This window comes from Coturnix japonica, chromosome 1 (assembly GCF_054131305.1).
Source record: "Coturnix japonica strain WE chromosome 1, WE-NBRP24, whole genome shotgun sequence".
Classification (NCBI taxonomy): domain Eukaryota; kingdom Metazoa; phylum Chordata; class Aves; order Galliformes; family Phasianidae; genus Coturnix; species Coturnix japonica.
In genome coordinates, this window is record NC_140663.1 from 13,621,932 (window position 1) to 13,645,328 (window position 23,397).

General features: G+C 39.4%; 1 protein-coding gene across 2 annotated transcripts in view; it reads left to right on the forward strand.

Moving 5' to 3' along the window:
- Positions 1-14,193, forward strand: part of CPNE8 (copine 8) — an 82,234-nt gene extending 68,041 nt beyond the window's left edge. For both annotated transcript variants that reach the window (XM_015851701.3, XM_085512000.1), the window contains exons 14-20: positions 480-526; positions 1,250-1,431; positions 2,303-2,430; positions 3,472-3,574; positions 5,841-5,898; positions 7,880-7,953; positions 12,195-14,193. In XM_015851701.3, coding sequence (XP_015707187.1) covers positions 480-526; positions 1,250-1,431; positions 2,303-2,430; positions 3,472-3,574; positions 5,841-5,898; positions 7,880-7,953; positions 12,195-12,383 — 781 coding nt within the window. In that variant the 3' untranslated portion in view covers positions 12,384-14,193. The remainder of the gene's footprint in view (positions 1-479; positions 527-1,249; positions 1,432-2,302; positions 2,431-3,471; positions 3,575-5,840; positions 5,899-7,879; positions 7,954-12,194) is intronic.
- The last annotated feature ends 9,204 nt before the right edge of the window (positions 14,194-23,397 follow it).

Consider the following 23,397-nt stretch of genomic DNA (forward strand, 5'->3'; position numbering starts at 1 on the left):
AAAGAAACTAATCCTTAAAGTATTAAATTAAAATCTTTAAAGTATTGTGTTCCCATGAATGATATTGCCAGCCAAAAACTATGCTGTCTTCTCCAAAGATTTTGCATATAGTGTGATTTCAAACACATTCTGACTGAAGACATGGTTTTAGTGTTAAGAGCATATCAGTAAAACCCTAATTGTCCTGTCAGTTGCCTTCCTTGTCAAAGGAAATATCAGTATTACTGTTAAACATAATAATACACAGAGAACATAATAACCTAAATGTAGAATGAGGATTTTTCATAAGCAATGAGAAAGGAGGGATGTAATAAAGTAAATGTTTTTTGTGTGTTCATGAAATGGTATTTTCAGTGTGTGTTACTTGAATTAGAAAGTCAGTTTCCTATATTTTATCCAAAAACATTATCATATATCTTGTTTATTTTTCCACATAGCAGTAAAGCTATTAGTAAGAGCTGTGTTTCTTCATTTTACAGAACGCAAATCAACTTCACAGTAGCTATTGACTTCACAGCCTCAAATGGTAAGAATAAAAATAAGCTTTCATATTCTTGTGCTGTGTTTAGTTTTAAAACACTTTTAAAAACAATTTTTAGAAGTAGTTTATGTGTGTGTACCATGTCAGGATTCTGCTTAACTACTTTGTATTACAAATTGTTTGTATACCTGGCACCACCTGGAATCAGCGGAGCAACAACAGACTAGAAACCAATTCCTGTCAAGAAAAGCTGGTCAAGCAGAGCAGATAGAAGTTCTCTATTAAAAACATTCATACTGAATTCCATAAATAGTTGCAATGTGTGGTTGTTTACATCCTTTTTTCACGTGCATTTATTCTTGCTGTGAGCAAATTGGCTAACTTAGAGGACTCTGTTAAGAGGTACAAAATAGAAGAATTTCAAGTAGAGTGAGGTTGAAGAATGGTGAAACAGATTAGTTTTGATTCTTCTACAAAGTAAATTTCCTAATAGGAGTGTGTATCACATTATAAAGATGGCACGAATATACAAGTTAAGTCACAATTTCTTGCTATAGTTTCATTGATGAAAAAGCTAATAGCTACTACTATTGACCTATTAAAGATGTATTAAGAATGTTGCATTTTCACATGTTTTAACCACAGTTGTGTACATAGGAACTAGGTTTGTTACCTTTTCAATTTCTTCTTTCCTAGATTTCTGTCAGTTTTAGGAGGGAAAATGGGAGTGATTAATTTGTAAAGTAAACCTGACTCTTGCTTCAACAGGTAACCCTTCACAACCTACTTCACTGCACTATATGAATCCCTATCAGCTGAATGCATACGGCATGGCACTGAAAGCAGTAGGTGAAATTATTCAGGACTATGACAGTGATAAAATGTTCCCAGCTCTAGGTTTTGGAGCTAGACTGCCTCCAGATGGAAGAGTATCGCATGAATTTGCATTGGTAAGCAAATATATATAGAATCATATACAATTTTGTTTATATTTCTGTACCACAACCTAATTTGGGCAAGTAAGATATGTCTTAAGTAGTTAATAGGAAATGTAAATACAGAACATGTTCTAATTCTTAGGTCTAAAAGACTCATTTCAAAATTTCTCATAGTAGTGAAATTGCTGATAGACATCCAGAGTGAGGAAGTCCCTGTGGGCCAAAAACAGTAATAAAGAAACCTCATCTATAGCAGCATGAGAAACAGGTGTTTGAAATACTTCAGTTTGAAGCTAATGCTACCTTGATAAGTAATTGAATCATGACCCAATTTTTTTTTTGTTATTGTTGTTGCTCTCTGTCATTTTCTGTGGCCTGTCTTTACAGGCTGCTGGTTTAGAGTTGTCCGGAGATAACTTAGTGGAGTATAGGATGAGGTTACAGGAATCAATCTAAGATTTTGTACACATGCCAGTTAAATTACAAAACAAAAATGTGGAAATTATTGAGCCAGAACTGTGCTCCTAAATGTGATTCTAGTTTATCATCTGCCCTATAATTTGTACCTTAAATGCACACCAAGAAATGCCTTTTACTGTTCCATGTAAGGACTGCTTAATTCCATTTAAGATGGCGTTTATGTCTGGGAACCTGTTTTGGTGGTCCAGACTGCATACAGTATGAGGCTGCAAAAACTTCTTCCCTAGGCTGTTAACAGTCAGAACCAACCATGGCACTTATGATATTGGTAGCAAACTTTGAACAGATCCTTAAATTCTTGGGTCATTCCCATTTAAAAATGTGCACTGGGTGGTATTCACTAAAATGCATCATTCTGTTTCATAATTATTTTTAGTGATTAATCTCTTCTTATTTTCTTTAGAATGGGAACCCTCAAAATCCATACTGCCATGGCATTGATGGTGTAATGGAGGCATATTATAGAAGTCTAAAATCAGTTCAGCTTTATGGACCAACGAACTTTGCCCCTGTAATTAATCATGTAGCCAGGTAAGCATAACAAGTACTTTGCAGAAACTTTTTATTTTCAGTACAGCTTTGCGCTATTAAAGATCAACAGTTACATGCTGCCAAAACGTAGAAAAAGGTATTTACAGTGTGTTTTTTTTCTCATTTTAAAGTGATTAACTTGTATTCGTTAGTATTCTGAATACTGTGTGCTAGTATTATGCATTAAATTCTTACTGCTTGTGTACAAACAAGTGTTCAACAAGTTGAAGGACTATGGGGTTTTTCTACCTATCTGTATCTAGGGGATGGCTTTCTCTGAGTTGCAGATTCCATTTCACTCAGTCTTCCAGACTCTTGCAAATGTTGTTGTTAAAGCATTTTATTTATAGGCAGCACTCGCTTGCAAATTTACTGTTAATATATTCTGAGTAACATCATGAGCATCATTAGAACATACGCTGTCCAGCGACCAGTGAGGTAATGAATATTCTGTACTTGAGCATGCATTTATTTTTTCCCTGTTCTCAACTCTGCTCATGACCACTTCTATTATGAAGTTCTGCTTAGCCTTCACAGCACTAAGAGCCTTCTTGGAAGGCAGTAACTACACTGGTTTCTGTCAAATAAAGAAGCAAATGGAACAGCATGCTCCATGCCAAAAATGTTCTTCACCAACTATATAGGACACTAGGAGCAAACTAACTCTAGTCTTGGTTTCTGATGTGCAGGCCATAGAGTTCAGTGGAACTGTTGCAGACTCACTATCTTTCAGAACTTTTCAGATCTTCAAGAGCTGCTCATTTTCAAAAGATGGTTGCTTGGTTCTTGCATCCTTTGATTGAGGCAAGACTGGAATGGTGCTGGGTGTGTTTGGTCTTATATTTAGGTATAGCACAGGGAGAAGATTGAGTTTCAAGAATATACAAGTGTATCATGGTGTACTGTGGATCGTGCTATCACAGTTAATTATTTGGAATAGTCCTTCATTGAATTTAAAACATACAGCTCCTTCTCATGTAAATTGCTCTTGTACAAAGGTTTGTTTTACTATTGTAAATATTCCTTTTTTTCCCCCCACAGATATGCTGCTTCAGTTAAAGATGGCTCCCAGTATTTTGTTCTTCTCATTATTACAGATGGAGTTATTTCAGATATGGCTCAGACGAAAGAATCCATAGTGAATGTAGGTTTTGCTGAAAATGCTGAAATATAAAATATCTTTCAGATGTAAACTGAATCAATACAATAAGATAAAGCCACTCTCACTTGTAAAGGAGATAAACAAACATTCATCTTAAAAGTTCATCCTCTGGTCTAACTTAGAAGTTTGGAATAGAGCCCTTTTTTAGGTATCAGAAGGTCTCCATGGGGAAGAAAGAGCAACTTTTGATTTAACTCCCCTTCAGTCCCAAGTCTGTATGAGGGATGGGTATGAGAACAGCAGGTATCTGGGTAATACTTTGTAAGATTAAGTCTTTGGACACTAAGAAATACAGAGAACCCTTGTTTCAAGAAGTAATTAATTTCCAGGAGTAATAGCTGAGGTTCTGCAAACATCTGGAGGTACAGAAGATGTTTTGTTTGCCTACAGTGAGCAAAAGTTCAGGAATTTTGAATACCTTTGATGAAGATTCATTAATTTTTCTGCATGGCTCTTGAAATGTAAGCACATTATACCATAACAGCACTAATTAAATGCTGCCTGGTAGTATTTTCCAGTAATAATAATATTTGGAATTATGAAAAAAAGGGGTAGTAATGTTAAATACAGGCTGATGTGTATAAAACTGGGGAAGAGTATGTTTCATTTCTTAACACTGTGCTTTATGCATCCTTCTTGTTACAGCGTATGTGTCAGATATGTTCTGCTTTATCAAACTGTTCAAAGGTTATACTGTCACTCAGAAAATGCCAACACCAAGTTTATATTCTAAAGCTGAACTCTGCCTTTTCACTGACCTTGCTCCTTATGGTTTCATATACATTGTATGATGTAGTACTGTGTCTACCTAATTAGGAATATTTTTTGAGGAATGCTGTCTTTAAATTTAAACTCTAAGATTCTCAAAACCATCTGAAAACCAGGAGATGTTCTGTGCCTTTATAGTGCCTTCATATCCAAAAACTACTTTGCACTCACTATCAATGATTTATACAGCATTCTGCAACACAGTTACAGTTATGCTTTATTTATTGTCCTTTATCACAGAATAGCTGAAGTTTTTAGGGACCTTTTGAGTCCATCCAGTCCAATCTCTTCTCAAGCAGAGACATACAGAGCTGCTTGCTTAGGACCAGAGGGTGGTGATCCACTGGAACAGGTTGCCCAAAGAGGTTGTGGATGCCCCATCCCTGGAGGCCAGGCTGGATGTGGCTCTGGGCAGCCTGGTCTGGTGGTTGGCGATCCTGCACATAGCAGGAGGGTTGAAACCAAATGATCGTTGTGGTCCTTTTCAGTCCCGGCCATTCTATGATTCTATGATATAACAGATCAAGAATGGAAAGCGGGAATGGTGCATTTAAAAAGCGAATATATTTTAGATGAGGCAGAATAACGCCTTTTATATTCCAGAGGAAAACTGTAAGTCTGCTCTAAAGCCAGTTTACTTGAAACTTCAGTTGAGCTGATTTTAATTTAGCAGAAAGTGTTCATCTATGATTTTTGGCCAGAGTAGCCTCCTGTTTAAAATGACTGTATATATTTCATGGTTCAGTGTAATGTTACCAGATAGTCATCAGAATATCAAAATATCAAAAAATCATTTACAGTGAGTGTGTTGAGGCACTGGAACAGGTAACCAAGTGTTGTGGTAGATGCCCTGTCCCTGGAGACTTTAAAGGCGAGGCTGGATTAGGCCCTGGGCAACCTGACATAGCTGTGGTGCCCCTGTTCATTGCAGAGGAGGTGGACTGGATGGCCCTCAGAGGTTTCTTCCAACTCAAAGGATTCTACGATTCTGTGATCGCAGTAAGAAGCATTTCTCAGCCCTGACATTTGTTAGATGTTTTATTTTTTTGTTGTGACTCTCCTCAAAAGAGCCAGTTTCAGAAGATTTCTGTAGTGGATTTCCAGTGCTGTCAGGGCAGGAGAATCCAGTATTTATGATGCTGTCTTCATAATTTTAAAGGCTTTACAGAGAATTCATTCAGGGAAAGCCATATCTTCCTTTATTCACTGAATGAAAAACGTTGAGTAAAATTAACATTCTTAACACAGTTTGATATCTTGTTTGCTTTGTGACTTGGAAGACTAACTTGAATAAAAAATTTCATTCATGGAAGAAACAGAAGATACGTATTGCTCAAATTGATCATTTATTCTCCTCATTTTAGGAGGTTAGGATAAGAATTCTTTAAACTTCACTTCTCTATGTTTTTTATTCATATTGTCTTTGCATCCTACTGGGGTTATGTAATGTATCAAACCTCTTTTTCTTATTCTTTCAAAGGCTTCAAAGCTTCCAATGTCAATAATTATAGTGGGAGTAGGGCCAGCAGAGTTTGATGGTAAGTGTTCTGGTGGTTTTTTTTCTACAGTGTTTTATATTTGTTTACATATCTGTAATATGTGGCTTTTGAAACACATACTGTTCTTCACATAATATAGAACAAGCAGTAAGTACTGTTGACGTTTCCAGCTGGATTGATTGATAACTCAGTATGATTACAAGCTACCGTGTTGAGCCCCTCAGGCTCTCTCTTCAAGTCACAGAACCATATGGGGGCTGAGCATTTACAGTGCTCAAGGGAGGGGGGAGGGGAGAAGGGGGTAAGAATAAAATAAGTAATTTCGAATTTCTGAAACATCAATATTTAATTGCATTGTGATGTATCAGTTGACTGCAAATATTGATCACCTCTTCTTACCGCAGTAGTAAAATACAAAGGAAAATGAATTTGAGGCAGTGATCTGGGTTAAACCAGGTTTCACTTTATAAGAGAAGTGAACCTTAGTGTCTAGCAGCAGTGGGAGAATGTTACAGCAGGAAATAAATCACCAAGGTTATTTCCATATTCTTTCATTTATACACATTCTTTCTCAGATAGCACTCTCTATTCCGGTGATTTAGTCGCTTCAGTTATTGGAACTAATTTATCATTTGGCATCTTGTGTATCACCACAACATGAAATGCAGACTCTCCATGTATATTTGATCTTCAAAGTTATACATCCTTTTTTTCCCATTTGAGTGCTTCTGTTTAGATGGTATGTCTTTACATGTGCAGATATTTAATGTGAACAGTCATTAATGACTGTACATTTTAATTCTAACACAGATATTCTAGGAGTATGGCAAGTGGTATGTTAGTGATTAAGTACTGTATTCCTTGCAGACATTGTCCAGGCTGGCATTTATTCTTCAGATGATTGTATGCTGCAAGCAAAGGGAAGAGACCATTTGTCTTCATAAATGCATAGATGGGAAATTTGCAAGCTTTATGTTTCCCCAAAGAGAATTCATACTCTAGTCCCATATTACTTACTTTTCTCTCATCCTTCTTTTGCCTTTTTCCCTTTCTCTTTGTTTTTCCCATCCTTGGGTATGGCCAGACTCCTCTTGATTCATTCTGGATATGAAGGTTCTATCTTCCTTTTACTTCTGGAGGTTGTATTTATAGAGTTCTTGGGGCTTTTCTTAAAGCAGGATTCTGTGTTACTTCAGGATATAGTTTCCATCTTCTGGGAGGAACTGTCAATCTGTTTTGGGGTAGGAAAGCCCTACAGAGGGTTCTGGACAACTGCATCTCTGGGCTGAGGCCAATGGGATTAAGTTTAACAAGTCCAAGTTCCGGGTCCTACGCTTTGGCCACAACAACCCCAGGCAGTGCTACAGGCTTGGGGGGCAGAGTGACTGAAAGACTGTAGAGGAAGTGGACCTGGGTTATTGGTTGACACTCGGCTGAACATGAGCAAGCAGTGTGCCCAGGTGGCCAAGAAGGCCAGTGGCATCCTGGCTTGTGTAAGAAAGTCTCGCTAGCAGGAGTAGGGAAATGATCATCCCTCTGTACTCAGCCCTGGTGAGGATGCAAGAGGTAGCCAAAAAAGTTAATAATGTTCTTTTAAAAGCACCTAATTCCTATATCATTACAGTCATTACATTCCCAATACGACTGAAAAAAAACATGTTCTTTGATATCTTTTGTAACAATAATTTTTGAAGATGAATTTTTATCCACTTATGAAAGTATAAACATAGACTTACAGAAAAGAAATACTTCTTGGTTTGGGAGTCAGAAGGATATGGTGGACCGTATTGTGATGTGTTTTGTTCTGAAGATGGTAATAAAGACAGAATGTGGGTATTGTCAGCATGAAAAAATGCAAAATAGCTACAATGCATGATGTAAATGGTCTTATGATTTACCTAAAGATAGTAGTTGTTGATTCTGTTGCACTGAAGTGTAGATTGACTAAAATTTTTCTCAGTAATGTTTTTTTGAGGGGAGTAGATTAACTCATAGATAAATTCATTTTTTTTTTTTTAAGCTATGGAAGAACTGGATGGTGATGTAGTCAGGATTTCTTCAAGAGGAAAGTTTGCAGAAAGAGACATTGTGCAGGTGGGAGAGAAAAATTTCTCTAATAATTATACTTTACTGTTCCTGTTTGCCATGAATTCATGTTCTGTCTATCCTCCTTCCTTTCGTTTTACCATAGCACTGATGAACTTTATCTTGGGATGTTTATAAGAGCTTCAGAAACACTTTGTGGTGCTTCATAAGTCTTTATATAACACAAGATACTGAATGTATGTTCATTAGGAAATGACCCCTTACCAGCAGCACAGAAATAAAGCCTTAGGGTTATACAGCAACAGGAGAAAAGTTAGTTTCCTTTGTATTCCAGGTATTGCAATCTTACTGTGAGTCTGTAAAGAAGAATTGCAACATTCTTGGAAATCAGCAATACCTAGGCCTCTAACAAATGTATTTGAAATGCCTAGAATATCTTTCCATTCCTCTAACTGCCAGCCCAGAACACTATGGTTGTCTCCCATTTCCTATGACCTGGCTGCTACATATGACCGTGCAGATGCCTCATGCTTTAATGTACCCCAAACGATAGCAGACGTCTCTGTTTAGGTGACTGAACCAAACCCTAATAGCGCTGCTCTTACCTGCATTCCATGTGCTGCTCCACTTCTCTGCTCTGGTTCTGTTCCTGTTCTGTTCTTTACAATCACTCAGTCAGCCCTGTGCTTGTCATAGATGCCTAAGCAGTCACACTCAGGGTGGTATGGTAGCTTTGTGTGCACTTATCCACCATAATTATCCTTCTTCCTAAGGGCAGTACATTTCTAGAAGTCCACAGGTTTTCCAAAACATTTAATCTGTGCTCTGGCATCCTTTCTTCCTACCTCATTATGTACCACCTGGACAGACTTGATTTTGTCTTTTTCTTTTCTTTAATTAAAAAAAATTGCATCAGAAACTATGCTATGTCTGGGCTTTTAAAGCTAATTCAGATACTTCTAACATGAGCAGCACTATGCACTTTTAATATATGCTAGGCAGTTATACATAATTCCTCCTAACAAACAACAGCAGCTCCAAAAGCTGCCACTTTTACACTAAGAGAGCATAAATAATGGGTTCTTCAAATGTTCTTCAGATGTTCTTCAAAACTTCTTCAAACTCTATAAAAAAGATTAGCGAAAATGTTATGCATCAGAAACATTCTGTTTTCTTCTGAGACAAAAAAAAAATAATAAAGCTAAATAATATTATTCATTTTTTTTAGAATTCACTGCATCTCAGAAATGCAATAAAACATTTACTTGCTATGAACATCTTTCATTCAGAACTTTGCCTCAAGTCATACCAGATTAGCTGAAGGCAGTACTATTTTGTGCTCTATCTGTCTAAATAATAACAAATACATTATGTGCTGGCTACATAAATAAAAAGGGATAATGTCAAACCCTTTAAGTTTAGTGTGACCTTTATTTTGTATATGGTAGGTTGAAAATGACTTGCTTTTATGAAATTAAGTACCCAAATGTAAAAAGATCACCTTTTTTTTTTTTGCTTTTTTTAGGTTAGTTAAATTAGTTTGTAAAGCTAATTTTAGTAGGGTATCTATTGCATTTACTACTGATTACAGTTCAAGGAAAGATTTGGTCTTCGCTTTTTCTTCCTTCATAACAAACACGGGTATTGTAGGGACTCTGAATTATACGCCTATCAGTTCTTCCTCAGTTTACTGAATTTCTGCTTCATTATCCACCTTCTGTTTAATAAGTTTTGACAAAATACTTAACTCGTGGTAATGTGCATGTAGTTTCTGTTGAGAATTTTGTATATTAAAATCATAAGTTAAACTATCAAGCTAAAGGCAAAGCATTTTGCATTCTTTCCATTTCCCTTTGATCTTTCTTATATCTTTCATTATATTCCTCTACCACTCCTACTTGTTCTGTGCAGTAGCTCTAGGCCTTGTAGTGCATATGCGTATCTGTACGTACATTTCTGGCTGTAGTTCCTCAGACTCTTCTAATCTCTATATCCCATAAGGAAAGGGTAGAAATAATTTAGGCCACTCTTACTGTGTGACTACATTTCAACAACTGCACTGTTGAAATAGCCTCCCTTTGCTGCAGAAATTGTGTTCTGGGTTTTCATGTCTGTAAGTACGGTGATCTCTTGAAATGGAATACTTTCTGATTCTTAACCCAGACTGCATATGCTTTTTACAAGACTGCCACTGCATTAGGAAATGAAAAAATGTGAGAGAAATAGACGCTAAGCTTTTCCCTTCACAGCTCAGTTTGTAAGCCTACAGGCTACAGAGGTTTTTCCATTTGTTTGTTACTCTTCTAACTTCATGCTTCTGGGGACAGTTAGATTTATTCTTGCCAATACGTTGATGGAGTTTAAGAAGGAGCAAGTAGTTGAAACTGAGCAGTACTTTACTGACTTCTGAAAACTGGTGATGGGATTGTGTGAGAGAGAGAGAGAGAAACAAAGGAGTCAGTGCTAGAAAATGTCACAGTATCTACTTGTTTCTTATATTGAGAAGTCACTGAATAATCATAGAAGGGCTGTTACAGTTAATTAATTACAGAATCTCAGATGCTTTGCTTCATACCCTAAAATCATGTTCCTTTTTGCCAGTTGTTCTCCCAGCTGTATAGTTACATGGTCTTGCTGCTTGGGTTTCAGTCTAACGCAGCATAGTGCAAATACGTAAGATCGAAGCTGTTTTTTCTTTCAATTTGCAGCACTCCATCATCTGTGGAGATAGGCAGAGTCAGCTGAGTTGAATCCCTGCATAATCTGTAGTGATACTGTCTGCTCAGAACGATTTTTGTTTTTCAGCTATTTTAATTTAGATGAGCAAGCTGTGTTTTTCATACGCTGCTTCTTTTAAGCGTTTTTTAAATATCAGCTCCACTGAAAATACAGAAGTTCATTGCAAAAAGAAAGAAAGAAAGAAAACCAACACTGTTCCTGAATAATAGCAATAAACATCCAGTTTCATAAGTCCAGGGTGAGAATTGCTTTTCAAAGCTGAGGAAAAAATAATTCAATTAAGTTCTTTATTGATAAAATGTTGTCTTCATCTTCCCTTCCCCCAAGAGTTTCTTGATTTGTTTAATATATTGAATAGATTTCTTTTGTTCCTGGAAAACTGTCAGGCTCTCAGGAAGCTGAACTTCCACTGTAATTCAGAGGTCCCCTAATCTTGGAAGCTTCATTGCTTTCTAGAAAAACAAAAATTAATATAAAACCTTGGCTGGTGTGCATCCAAGAAGACAAAATGTTTCAGGCTGGGATAATGTGCAGAAGAGTCTGCTTATTTTAGAGTTCAACCAAGAGGTTAGAGATCTCTGGGTTTGGCTTCTCAATCAGTTCTAGTTATATTGTGGAGTATTATGTGCAAAAAGTTTACATTCAAGTCTTCACTGTTTCCCTAGAGAAAAAGGACTCCATTAGGGTTTGTATTCAAGCATAGTCTAATATATCAGTACCAGATGGAACTTTGGACATTGAATCCTGGTTTTGAAAAGTCACCCAGCTGCATTCCCAAGATAGGCTCCAAAATCGGAGCAAGGAATAGAATTCCTAATAAACTTTACTTTTGGCACAACACATTACATAGCTTAACCCACTGCATCTCTGCATGCTGTCTGCTGTGAATAAAAATCAAGGAGCCTAGATGGTTTCTTTTTTCCTTACCAGCAGCATGAGCAGCTTATTAGTTTGAACTCCAAGGCACAGCTGGTAGCTGCCTTTTTGGTGTTGCACATTTGGGTATGACATAACAACTTCTTTTTGGAAATCAAATCTTTTTTTGCTTAGTGTGTTTAATGGTGTTAGGTTAAAAAAAAAAAAGGAAGTGTTCTCAGTGGTGGTTCCCAATCCTACTAAGTATAATGAAAAACGATCGACGTTATAAAGTCATCCTTTCTGTTTTGTTCACTTAGCAAACATTCTTCCTGCAAATTCTGGTAGGTGAGGCCCATGAATAAGACATGTAAGCCAAAAATTGCTTTGTATGGAAGAGGTTGAGAGAGATTCCAGATATGTCAGTAAAGCACGTAGCTGATAATCTGAGCCAGTCATGGTTTGAGAATATGTTTCTATTAGAAAATTGATTTTTTTGAGGTATAATATGTATAAAAATAATATATATGTATAAAAATAATATATGTGTATATAAATATATTTATAATATAAAGTGTGTAAGGTAGAATATTATTGTACCTTTACTGCCTAGATTAAACTTTCTCATTTTTGTATTTTAAGACGTATTTTGCATCCACATCATGACCTTTGTGAACGTATCTTTTCTTTTGTAGTTTGTGCCATTCCGGGATTACATTGATAGAAGTGGAAACCACGTGTTAAGCATGGCGAGACTTGCTAAGGATGTTCTGGCTGAGATTCCAGAACAGTTTCTGTCCTACATGAGAGTCAGAGGAATAAAGCCATCACCTGCACCACCACCCTATACACCTCCTATTCATGTGTTACAGACTCAAATATGAGCACTCCAAAGCGCTCAGCATTTGTCACAATTCAAGAGTCTCTGGATGCAGCAGTAGCTTTTTGGAGCTAGAAAAATTTTCTTCACATACCAAAATTCTTCATATGGTTGCATGAGCAACTGGAAAGCTTTTAAATGCTAGGATCAAAATGTTGATGTTCTGAGTCTTTTAATTTTGACAGAAGCCCTACTTTTTTGATCTATTTACTGGAGGGGAAAGCACAAGTCAGGATTTCAACTCAGAAGATAAGTCCTCTCTGAATACTGTGTGTATATAAATGTATAGGAATGCTATTCCTCTGTATCAATGTTTACATGTTACTATTTTTAAATTTCAGTACTTTTATAAATATTCTTAAGAATAAAAGTTTGGAATATTGATTCACACATCTTCAAGCTTGCAATAGTTTGTCACAAGATCACAGGAGAAGCAATATCTCTTTGAATGTTTGTCCAGGCAAATAGGGATGGAAGCTAAGAAAAGGACACATAGGTGTGTTTTCCAATACCCGAGTCGCTTCAGTTGGTTCTCAGTAGTCTGCCCATTTTACAGTCTGAGAATAAGCTCCTAAAATGAGAGTGTCATAATTACATATGACTTCTGACTAGGGCCAGATTTGAAGGGGGAGGGACGTGTATTTTTTCAGAGATTCTCCAGTTTCTAAGTTTATCTGAGTTTACAGTTTTTTAAACTAGATACTGAAGCAAATTAGAAGAGTTACTTGCTATAAGTAATTAAAGAAAATTACCTCAAATCAGAACTTTGAGTGTTACAGTTGACTCACTGAGCTCATTAAATCTAACCATGCATTCCTTAAAGCAGTGGAAATTTTGCATCAGAAAAGTCTTTGGGAGTGATTACAGCAGATGTTTTATAATGGATCATTTTAAACTTAATTTAAAATTACAACATTTTGTCTAGATTGCCCATTCAAAGGGATGCTGGCTCTTAATATTTGGGTTTATATTGTCATTTAATCACATTTCCATTCAGGATGCATGAATGATAATGTTAATTAACTGGTTTAAAAATTGCACAACCGTGTCGCTTTGTGCACAATTTTGTGTACTGAACTACCCAAAAATTTTATTATATGCCTGTTCATATATAATTATGAAATGATTTTGCATGTACAGTTTTTACAAAATACACAGTTTTGTGAGTTTGCGTCAGATATATTTTATTTAGAACTGATGGCCTTAAATTTCACAGAACTCCTGAAATGATTGTGAGTTGCCTTCAAATCCTGTTCAAACAGAACATTTCCAATCTTCTGTGTGTCACGGCTGTAACTGTCCTGTAATGTGACTTCTTTTATTCGCATATAACCCGTTTACTACTTCTGTTTCTTACTGCCGTATGTGGTAATGTACACTATGAAACTACGGTGCGTTTTTTAAGCATGAAAAGGTTTTTTTTCCACAAAGTGTATCTTCAATATTAACGACATATAACTATGGAAATGCAGAATCTTCCATTTTTAAATATATTGAAATTCCTTCAGTCTCATGCAGGAAATTCCTTTTATTTTTTCTTTCTTTCTTTTTTTTTTTTTCCCAAGATAATTATCTGTTAGTAAAAAAAATTATAAATGTAAAAAAAAAAATTAAAAAGTGTTTTTTGGGTAAAAAAAAATAAAATTAAATTAATATTGTTTTATTTTTTATTTCAAGATGGTTTTTACATAAATATGGACTTTTAATTTTCTCACCAAAATATGTATTTCTTAGTGGATTGATGTTGCATGGGTGACATTTGATACCTGACAAATTTTGATGAAAGTGCATCATAAAGAATAAGTTTAAATCTACTGAATGGCGCTGGTGGTTCTTCTGCTTCTATTTTTCATACTGACGTTGCTGGCATTTTATAAAGAGCTGAATTGATACTGTGCTTCTGTTCCTTCACACTGTTAGATAGATCTTTATGCTGCCATTTTTATTTATTCTCAGCAGCCCATATATTAAGCTGCTTTTTATTCTAAAGCCAAAACAACCAACTTCTTCTTCTTGCATTCCTGTTCTTCCCACTTTTTCTTTCTCCACCTTTCTCTAGTGCTTAGATATCTATCAGTTGTCTCACTTCAGACAAAGGTGGGCAGAAATAGGAAGAGTAAGTTCATTAGCTGTCATTTAATCAGCACCTCTTGTTAATGCAAAGATTGGTCTTGTAAGTAATTAACAAGTGAAGGAGCTTGTAAAGAGAGGTGTGATTTAATCAGTTTAATTAATAATTTAAGGATTGATCAGAATGTTTTTTTTCTATCTAGCCCAAGTACCAACCTGCTGTATTCTATACTGCTGTTTTTCCTTCTGTTTGGCATCAGAGAGCAAACCTAAGTTAAGTTATGTAAACAAAAGGTGAAGTCAGAGGACTCTGTGTTTTGAAAGGAAAAGGAGACTTTCCAGACTGGTGACGTTGCCCTGTATGTTTGACATCTTCATTCTGTAATGTGTACGAGACTGTTTCATAGGCTCGCAGGGTAACCTCAGTCATGCCCATAGTAAGGTTGACAGTAAATGGTTGTCATTTTCATTTCTTTGGAATACCAGTTGCATCTTGCCCTCCCACTGGCCGTAACAGAGAAGCAGCTGTTGGACAGACAGCAGAGCACGGAGGCTCTTGCCAATTTAAGGTAATACTGCCCAGGCTGGGCTGTTCTGTTTTACCACTTCATATTCCATGCATTCCATAATTCTCTTCTTATTCTGTATGTAAAACTGTGGCTATTAAAGGCCTCAGAAAAGATGTGTAATACCTCTGTCACAAACACTGAAACAAAACAACATAGAGCATTCAGGAGGCTGAGGCTAATGGTGGGAATTACTGCATCAGATAGGAAGCTTTGTGAGATCAAAGAGAAGTGTTTAAACGAGTGTTGAATTTTAGATGCACTGGAACAGGTTGCCCAAGGAGGTTGTGGATGCCCCATCCCTGGAGGCATTCAGTGCCAGGCTGGATGTGGCTCTGGGCAGCCTGGTCTGGTAGTTGGTGACTCTGCACATAGCAGGGGGTTGAAACCAGATGGTCATTGTGGTCCTTTTCAGCCCAGGCCATAACAGAATTGTCTGTGTGAGAACTGTAAACATAATGAAATGCTGTCACATGAAGTCATAAGCATGCTACCAAAGCTCGGTTATACTGTGACTGGGATAGCAGAGTTCTTGTCTTTAATCAAGGTAAAATATGATAAATTAGGTAACAAAATGAGTTACCCTGACAGGGAAGCTCTGTGAGGAGAGCGTGTGTCCTTTGCTATCCATCTTTGACCAGTTGTTTTCCTTGTAATCAATGCAGGAAATGTTGTGGCAGAGTGTGAACTGTACCGATGTTCTGCCAATTAAGAAGGATGCTGCCTTGCAGAGGATGGAATTTGAGAGTGGCTTTTAGGCTTGATTCAGATTAGTCTGGAATTGTTTCCTAGTCTGGAAGGAGAAATTAGTTTGATTTTAGTTTCATAAACAGAATTTTGTCATTGTAGGGAAAGGTGACGTCCTGTACAACAGAATCCACATGGACTTCAGCTTACTTCTGTACACAAAGAGGTTTGTTAAGTGTAGTCCCCTGAGAAGTACTTGAAAGAGAAGAGAGGTATTCTCTGAGAAGATGCACTTTGATAAGCTGGAGATTCAAAGCTAAATAGGGTCAGATTCAATTCACTCCAGAATACTCCAGAAATGGTTGAAACAATCAGAATGACACATGATTGTCATCGTTGGGAGGTAATAAAAGGACACGAAGTGACAAATTATGCCAATGCAGCAGGAAACCAGGGAGCATAGTAAGAGGTTATTACGACTCTGCTGGAAGTTTTACACAGAGACGTCAAAAAGAATCTAAAAGGAGAACATGTTGCTGTAGGTAAATGTAAAAGATACAGGAAAAAGAGGAATAATAATTAAAGGGTCAGTTCCAAATGATGGCCATCATTGCTTAAACCTTGTTTTGCAGCTACCAATGAAAAAGCCTGTTTTTTGGAAGAGCGATGTAATGAGCTTTAGGATAAAGGAGCAAACAGCCGCCGTGTCACTTTATTAACACTTTAAGTTGACATTTTAAAGACAGAGCAGGAGGTGACAGCTTCATTTGAAGTGTTACATAATCCCAAATTGGTTAGACTGTGTTCAGAGAAATGCTAGCAGTCTTTCATCATCAAAAAGGAAACTGTACCCATTGATATTCCATAGGGACCTTAGGAACCTGTCTTGCTTTTGGTACTGTTTGGTGACTGCCATTGATGGCGTGATATATGCAAAGTTCTTATTAATTTAGCATGTTATATTAACTGTAGGTAATTCTTTCAAACATAGAATCGTGGAATGGCCTGGGCTGAAAAGGACCATGAAGATCACTTGGTTTCAACCCCCCTGCTATATGCAGGGTCAGCAACCACCAACCATGCACCTGGGAGAGTGCATGGAGCCAGGAAGGGTTTATCAGTAGTGGGACAGCAGATAGAAAGTGGCCAAAGGCATGTCTTGTACCATTGCATGGGGGTGGCCTCCCTGCCAGAGGTTGGCTCTAACTCTTCTAAGATCACAGTGGACTTCCACAGCAAGGGTCAGCATGAGATCGAAACTTGCCCTGTGGATGTGGAGAGAAGAGGGGTATTATCATGGCAGACATACTTCCAGGAAGGCTGACCATGCCCATGTAGAGCATTAGGCCGTTGCTTCGTACTGCTCTCTTTTTTTTTCCACATCAGGTGTGCTCTTTCTTGCTTTCACAGCGCTTTACAGCAGTAGTACAAATTCCCTTCATCTCTGCATAACAGATTATTGTTTCTTTGCCTCTAACTTGATATGGCATGATTTCAGGTTTAATTTCAAGCTGGGGTGTTGATGCTCATTGCTATTAGTGTGTGTCTTCTGTCATCTGATTGCAGATGACTGCTATTTTCAGGGTGGATTTCTAAACAGAGGGCACAGAGCACTGTATTTCTGAACATGCACTTGCCACTGAACACTAGACAGAATTCAGGCACTGTTGGGGCTCTTATTGGATGAATTCATTTTGCAAATACATCAAAGGCATTGAGCCAACTGTGTGTTCATATCTGTACCCCATGCCACAGAATGCTCTGAAATGCGAATGGTGTGACTTACCTGCCTCCATGTGCCACAAGGTGCCACTGCCTCGTGCCACACAGATGTCACAGCAGCCCTCTAAAGCCACCGCTCTGCTGAGTGATTTCATCACTTCAATACTGGTCCATTCTCCAGGGAGCAAAATCTCACCCGGCCTGAAGAAGAGCACCGTTGTTATAATAACAGGGCAGACATGTGCGTGCCCTTGCCTCAGGCTCTTATGTGTTTTGGTTTTTGGGGGGCTGATCATGAAGTCAAAGCAATTGACTGCATGTGTAAAGTGATTAGCAATGAAGGCTGCCTTCAGCTGAGTGGGCCATCAGGAAGCAATCACCAGGGAGAGGGAAGGTCCTGAAAAGCCGATCTTTCCGTGAGCACTGAGATACTGTAGGCTGGAGAACTTCTCTGCCGAGTGGAACAGAGTAAATAATCCCCTCACCATGTCATTAAATACTTCCATTGGCAAAAAGCATCCAAAAAATACAGAATTGAGTGCACAGCCTTGACTAATTGTTTTCTGTGAGCAAGAGGAAGGGAAAATACCAATAGATTGTCAAATCTGGAGGAAAGAAAGGGAGTTCTGCAGGAGTCTCTCATGTCTATTGCTGCTAAATATTGTCATTAATGCTATTAACAAAGAATTAGAGGTTACGTTTATAAAACCAATGAATATGTCAGCTCACTGGGGTTACAGGCTGGGAGGCCTGATTAGAATTCAAGAATGTTTTAGATAAGTGGGAGGGAAGGTCAGGAACCAGTGAGATAAACTGCTGTGAAAAAAAAACTAGGGAGGGCTGCATTCAAGAGGGGAATAAATAAGTATGAGTGGAATGAAAAATACCTGGATAAACAGCATTCTGGAGTTAATTATCTTCAGATTGCAGTTGCACTCTGAACTTAATGTGAATCAAATTGTGATTCTGTTAGATAAAAAGCAAAGATCACCCTGGATGATGTTATCAGTGGTAGTTTGCGCCAAGCAGTGCTGAGCCTTAGCCTGGTGCTGTGTCTGGACCTCACCATAATATAAAAGTCCAGGAGAGAACAGAGCAGGCTGTGTTCAGTCATGGAGGAAAAAAACTTAAAGCACTTGGGTATGTTTCATATGCAAAAGACCAGAGGGACCATGATAAATGTGTGTGCTTGTGCAAAGGTCAGAGATGACAGGCGAAGCTATCATTTTTGGCAGCCAGAAAGGCTTATATGGGACGACAGACAAAAACTAACTGCTACTCCTGCATATGCAGGCAACCTAATTAAGAGAAAATAAAGAATATTGCATGTGGAGAGGAAACAGAGGGTTGGAGTGAGAGATAAGAGATGCACTTTGGGGTTAATGATGATTTCCCTTGCTAAATCAGTTTTTCATCTGGAAAACAGCAACAGGAGAAAATGTCATCTACCACAAAGTACTTGGGCAGAAGGTGTGGTCATGGAAAAGGGAAGATGGGACCTTGGAGTGACAATGCTGGGGTAGCTTGATTAGGTTGTAGGAAGGTGCCAGGAGAGCCATGGAGGGCCCTAATGAGGTTTCATCTGAAGTGTGTGTGCTTGTAAGTGTATCCATCATCCAGCTCCAGAGAGATGGATTTACCACGGGCTGGTGAGGACTTAGGAAGTGTGTTAGATCTGCAGGATTCATAATGCTGGGTGATACTGAAACACTGCTCCTTCTGTACCAACAAATGGCGTTTTCCTCATATCTCTAATTCACTCACTTGCGATAGAGGATTAGCTTCTCTGATAAAAGAATTGCAGCAGCCTTTAAGAGGCGTTGGAACAGAGCTATAATTGGACTAACATTATCAGATGCCCTTAACTCTGTGCTTTGCATGTTGGTCACATAAAGCTTCAGAGATAAATGCCTTCTTCACTTGGAGGGAAAATCATTTTATGATGGAAGTGACTGGTTAATAACACTCTTCTCCCACTGACCTCTTTTGGAGCTAATGGTTTGCTCCTCTGGCTGGAGTTGCAGACATTCTTTTGTTGCAACCATGACAAGTATTTGACAAAAGAAACCCCACCGGCTTTAAAACTGATTCATCCTCATTTTATGCTCTCTAGACCTCCTCAGAATGTGTCACCTTTTTGTAAGTCAGATCCATACGAGCCTCCTTTGCAGGTGTCACTTTTTGGTTGCCCTTCACGAAGCTTAGAATAGAATTCAATCTTTTTTTTTAGCATTTTACTCAGTAGAATTCACACTATGGAGAAATCACACCTGCTAATGAAATTAGCTATTTACCCCTCACTGAATTCCCTTCAGCATAAGAATAGGTGTTGAAGCAGATAAAGCCTTGAAACACACACACACACACACACACACACACACACAAAGAACCAGAAGTGAATTGCAGACATACAGCAATTGCTTCTGAAGTTATTTTCCTCGTCTTGCTAAGCCTCTTGGTGGAATACAAATGGGAAGAAGATGATGCTTTTGTGAGTGAGGGAAAGCACTGAATCGCAGCATTTCATTACCTGAGAGAGGCTGTCAGCTGCACAGCAACATTTCCCTCTGCCCTGGAAGAATTAACAAGAACAGAGAGACACGTTTTCCACACACCCACAGAATTAGCAAAGTTCCTTCTGGCACTGTTAGATATTTAACAGTACAGAGGGATTTAAATGCTTGTTGATGCATGCGCTGTGCTGTTATCAATAGACATGTCCATTATCTGTCATTGCAAGGAAGTACCAGGCTTCCAAAAGCTCTTTTTAACAAAGGCAAAACAAACCGAAATGGTGCTGTATTTTTAACCTGTTAAACTGAAATAGGAACAGAAGGATATTTAAAGGGTTGTTGTACTCAGGGGGCAAATGCTGCCTCATAGATTCATAAAATCACACAATGGTTTGAATTGGAAGGAGCCATAAAGCCCACCCAGCCCCACCCCCTGCCGTGGGCTGGCTGCCCCCCACCAGCTCAGGCTGCACAGGGCCCCATCCAACCCAGCCCTGAGAACCTCCAGGGATGGGGAACCACAGCTCTATGGGCAGCTGTGCCAGGGCCTCACTGCCCTTCCTCCTTCTCCCTCCATTTCCTCCATAACCTGTCTCAGAGCTCCTGCCCCCAGCTGGCTCCATGTTGGTGCTTATCCTTACTAGGGCCAAAAGCCCATTTGATGCCACAAACACCACTTTCCCTCATTTCACAGCTTGGTGTGTGCAGAGCAGCAATTGCCTCGCATACGTGTGCCGGCATCCTGCACTGGTATGGCTCTGCTTTGGGAAGAGAAATACAATGCTCAGATCTGAGGATATTCACCTGAGTATCACAGCAATAAGGTGAAAGCTGACTATTCAGGACTATTCCCATCCCAGGACCTCTCATTGAGGGAGAGAATGCATCTTCCTCTGCCTGTGCTTGCTTGTGTACCTAAACAAACCTCCTGCTGTGTTTCACAGCTTGCTGAACTTCTCCAGTCGCTACAGAACTAGAAATAACCACTGGAGAAAGGGGAGACAGAGGGAAAAGGCACAGGAATGCAGCTTACACAGAGACATTTCTGAGAGAGCTTTAAAAGTGTGTGCGTTAGGGGGAAGGTGACAGCAGCTGAATACAAAATTAATGTAGATTCTGGAGGAAAAGAAGACAAGGCAGGGTTGTCCTTGGGCTCTGCTCCACCAATGATGCTATGTTTGCAAAAGAAATGCAAACACACTGGTCAATACAGTGTAGAAGGAATTTTCTCTGTTTTTATAGTGAGAGTTGCGGGTAAACCTACCTGTAAAATAGGAAAGCGGTGCTCTCAGCCCCACGCTTTCAGTGTGTGGATAACATTTCCAAGCTTGAATGCAGCACTGAAAGCAAGATGGGTGTTACCAAGCTGTGCCTGGTGCATGCAATGAGAGATGCTTTGATGTTTAGTGGCTGCTGGCTGTCTGGTCCCTTGCAGCTTTCAGCACATTCTGGACTGCTGTGCCCCACGAGATGGGCTAGGGCCAAACAAGAAGGTTTAATGACAAGATATGATTGATGAGCTGAATTTCTGAGGTGTCCAGACAGGGCAGGGCCTGCCTGGCGAACTCGGGTCTCATGTTGGGTCTGAGAAGCTGGTGAGCCACTCCAATTGCTGTTCTCTTTCCTTTCTGATTGTGGAATATCCAAACTGTGAGTGCTGTTAAGGAAGCTGAACGACCCCGTCCTCCAGCAGTCTCATTACAGAAAGCACCCTTTGACAAATGGAGCAATCTCCACTGCTTTCTCATATTTTCATGGGCATCATTAGAGTGTGGGTGGAGGCAATGCTGCAACAATTTCCCTGACCCTACAGGAGGCAAGAGATGGTCTCCAAACTGCTGGTGCCAAAACCCCTATGGAGAGCAATGTCCAGCACCCCTGGCTGCTGTACTACCTCCTGGGAGACAGCAGCATCTAGCAGAGAAATTGGTGGGATGGGATGAGCTGCAGCGCTGAGTGAGTCACACACAGCTCTATTTCTGAGTTATACCTGCAGAGCTGCTGACAAAACTTCAATTAACCCCATGAAAAACCTGAATTTCAGGTTGCCCAGGGGCTGTGGATCTCCTCCTTGGAGATCTCCAGAAGCCGCCTGGCCATGTCCCTGGGCACCCTGCTCTGGGTGTCCCTGCTGGGGTTGGGCAGAGGGACACAGAGGGGCCCACCAGCCTCATCTGTTCTGTGGCATTGTGAATGGAATGAGGGCAGACTCAGAGCCTTGATGGTCTTTGGAAAGTCACTTCTATCACAAGGAAGACACCAGCTTCTGGACAGGAGAAGATGCAATAATAACACATTGCTGTGCCATGCCAAAGGATGGGAGACTCCTCATCATCTCCATGGCCCTCCTCTAGACCTGCTCAAAAAGCACTGCATCCTTCTTGTGCTGGAGGCCCCAAGCCTTCAATTAAGTTTCTTCAGAGCACTGCAGTGAAGCAGAGGACATATGCAGACTGCCTAAAGTTCTTGCATGAAGGAACAGTGATGCCAGTAAACTTGGGATGTGGGGGAGAACAGGTAGGGAAGGAGGGTGTTAACTGATGGAGCCTCAAAGCTGTGCACCCCAGCAAGGGGTAACCAGGCATTTTGGAAGCATCATGAACTCCCTGTGACAGGAGGCTGTGCCTGGAGCCTCCACTGACATCTGGGTGTCCCTGAAGGATACAGAACCAATTTCACAAGGGACTCTGATCTCCAAGGAGCCTCTTCAAGGAAGTCTCTGGGGTTAAATTCAATAGAAACACTCAATACCTCAGTGCTGTGATTGACAGAGTTTAGTAAAGCTCATGAAAATCCCTTCTCATGGGATCACGGAGTGACTGAGGCTGGCAAGGACCTTTGTATCCTTCTGGCCAGCTGGAGGAGCATCGGGCTTCAGGTGTCTGCATGATGGGAGAGATGTGGTGGTAAGTGCAAGGGTAGGGATGTGGAATGGATGCCCTGGGGTGCAGGAATTGGTACAGCACGAAGAGTGCAGTTAAAGGGGTTCCCTTCGAGGAGCTGCAGAAGAATTAGTGTCTAATTCTATGTAGTGACAGGGAAAGAAATAAGAGTACAGCACCAGTTCCCAAAAGGGATAACGGTGCCACGGAAAGCTGTGAAGAGAATATTAAAGTGTGAAAACTGATGAGCTGTTGCTGACCAAAAAGCAGTAGTGGGAAAACCACTGTAAAATTAGATCTTTCTAGTGGTGCCTGATGTCCAGCCAGGGCTGTGTTCCTGCTGCAATGCAGAGCTCACCCCAGCTGGGAAGCAGATGGTCTGGGAGGTACAAGGAGCACTTCAAGGGGATATTTATTATTTTATTTATACTTTAACCGTAGCTTTTGTGTTTCACATTTCTCTCTTTCAACATGCTAATGCTTTGCTGAAATCAATACTGGTCTCAAAGAAGTCTCGGTGCATTAATGGCATATAGCTTATGTATTTGTCTATAAAAGAGAACAGTGATAAGCTGTTC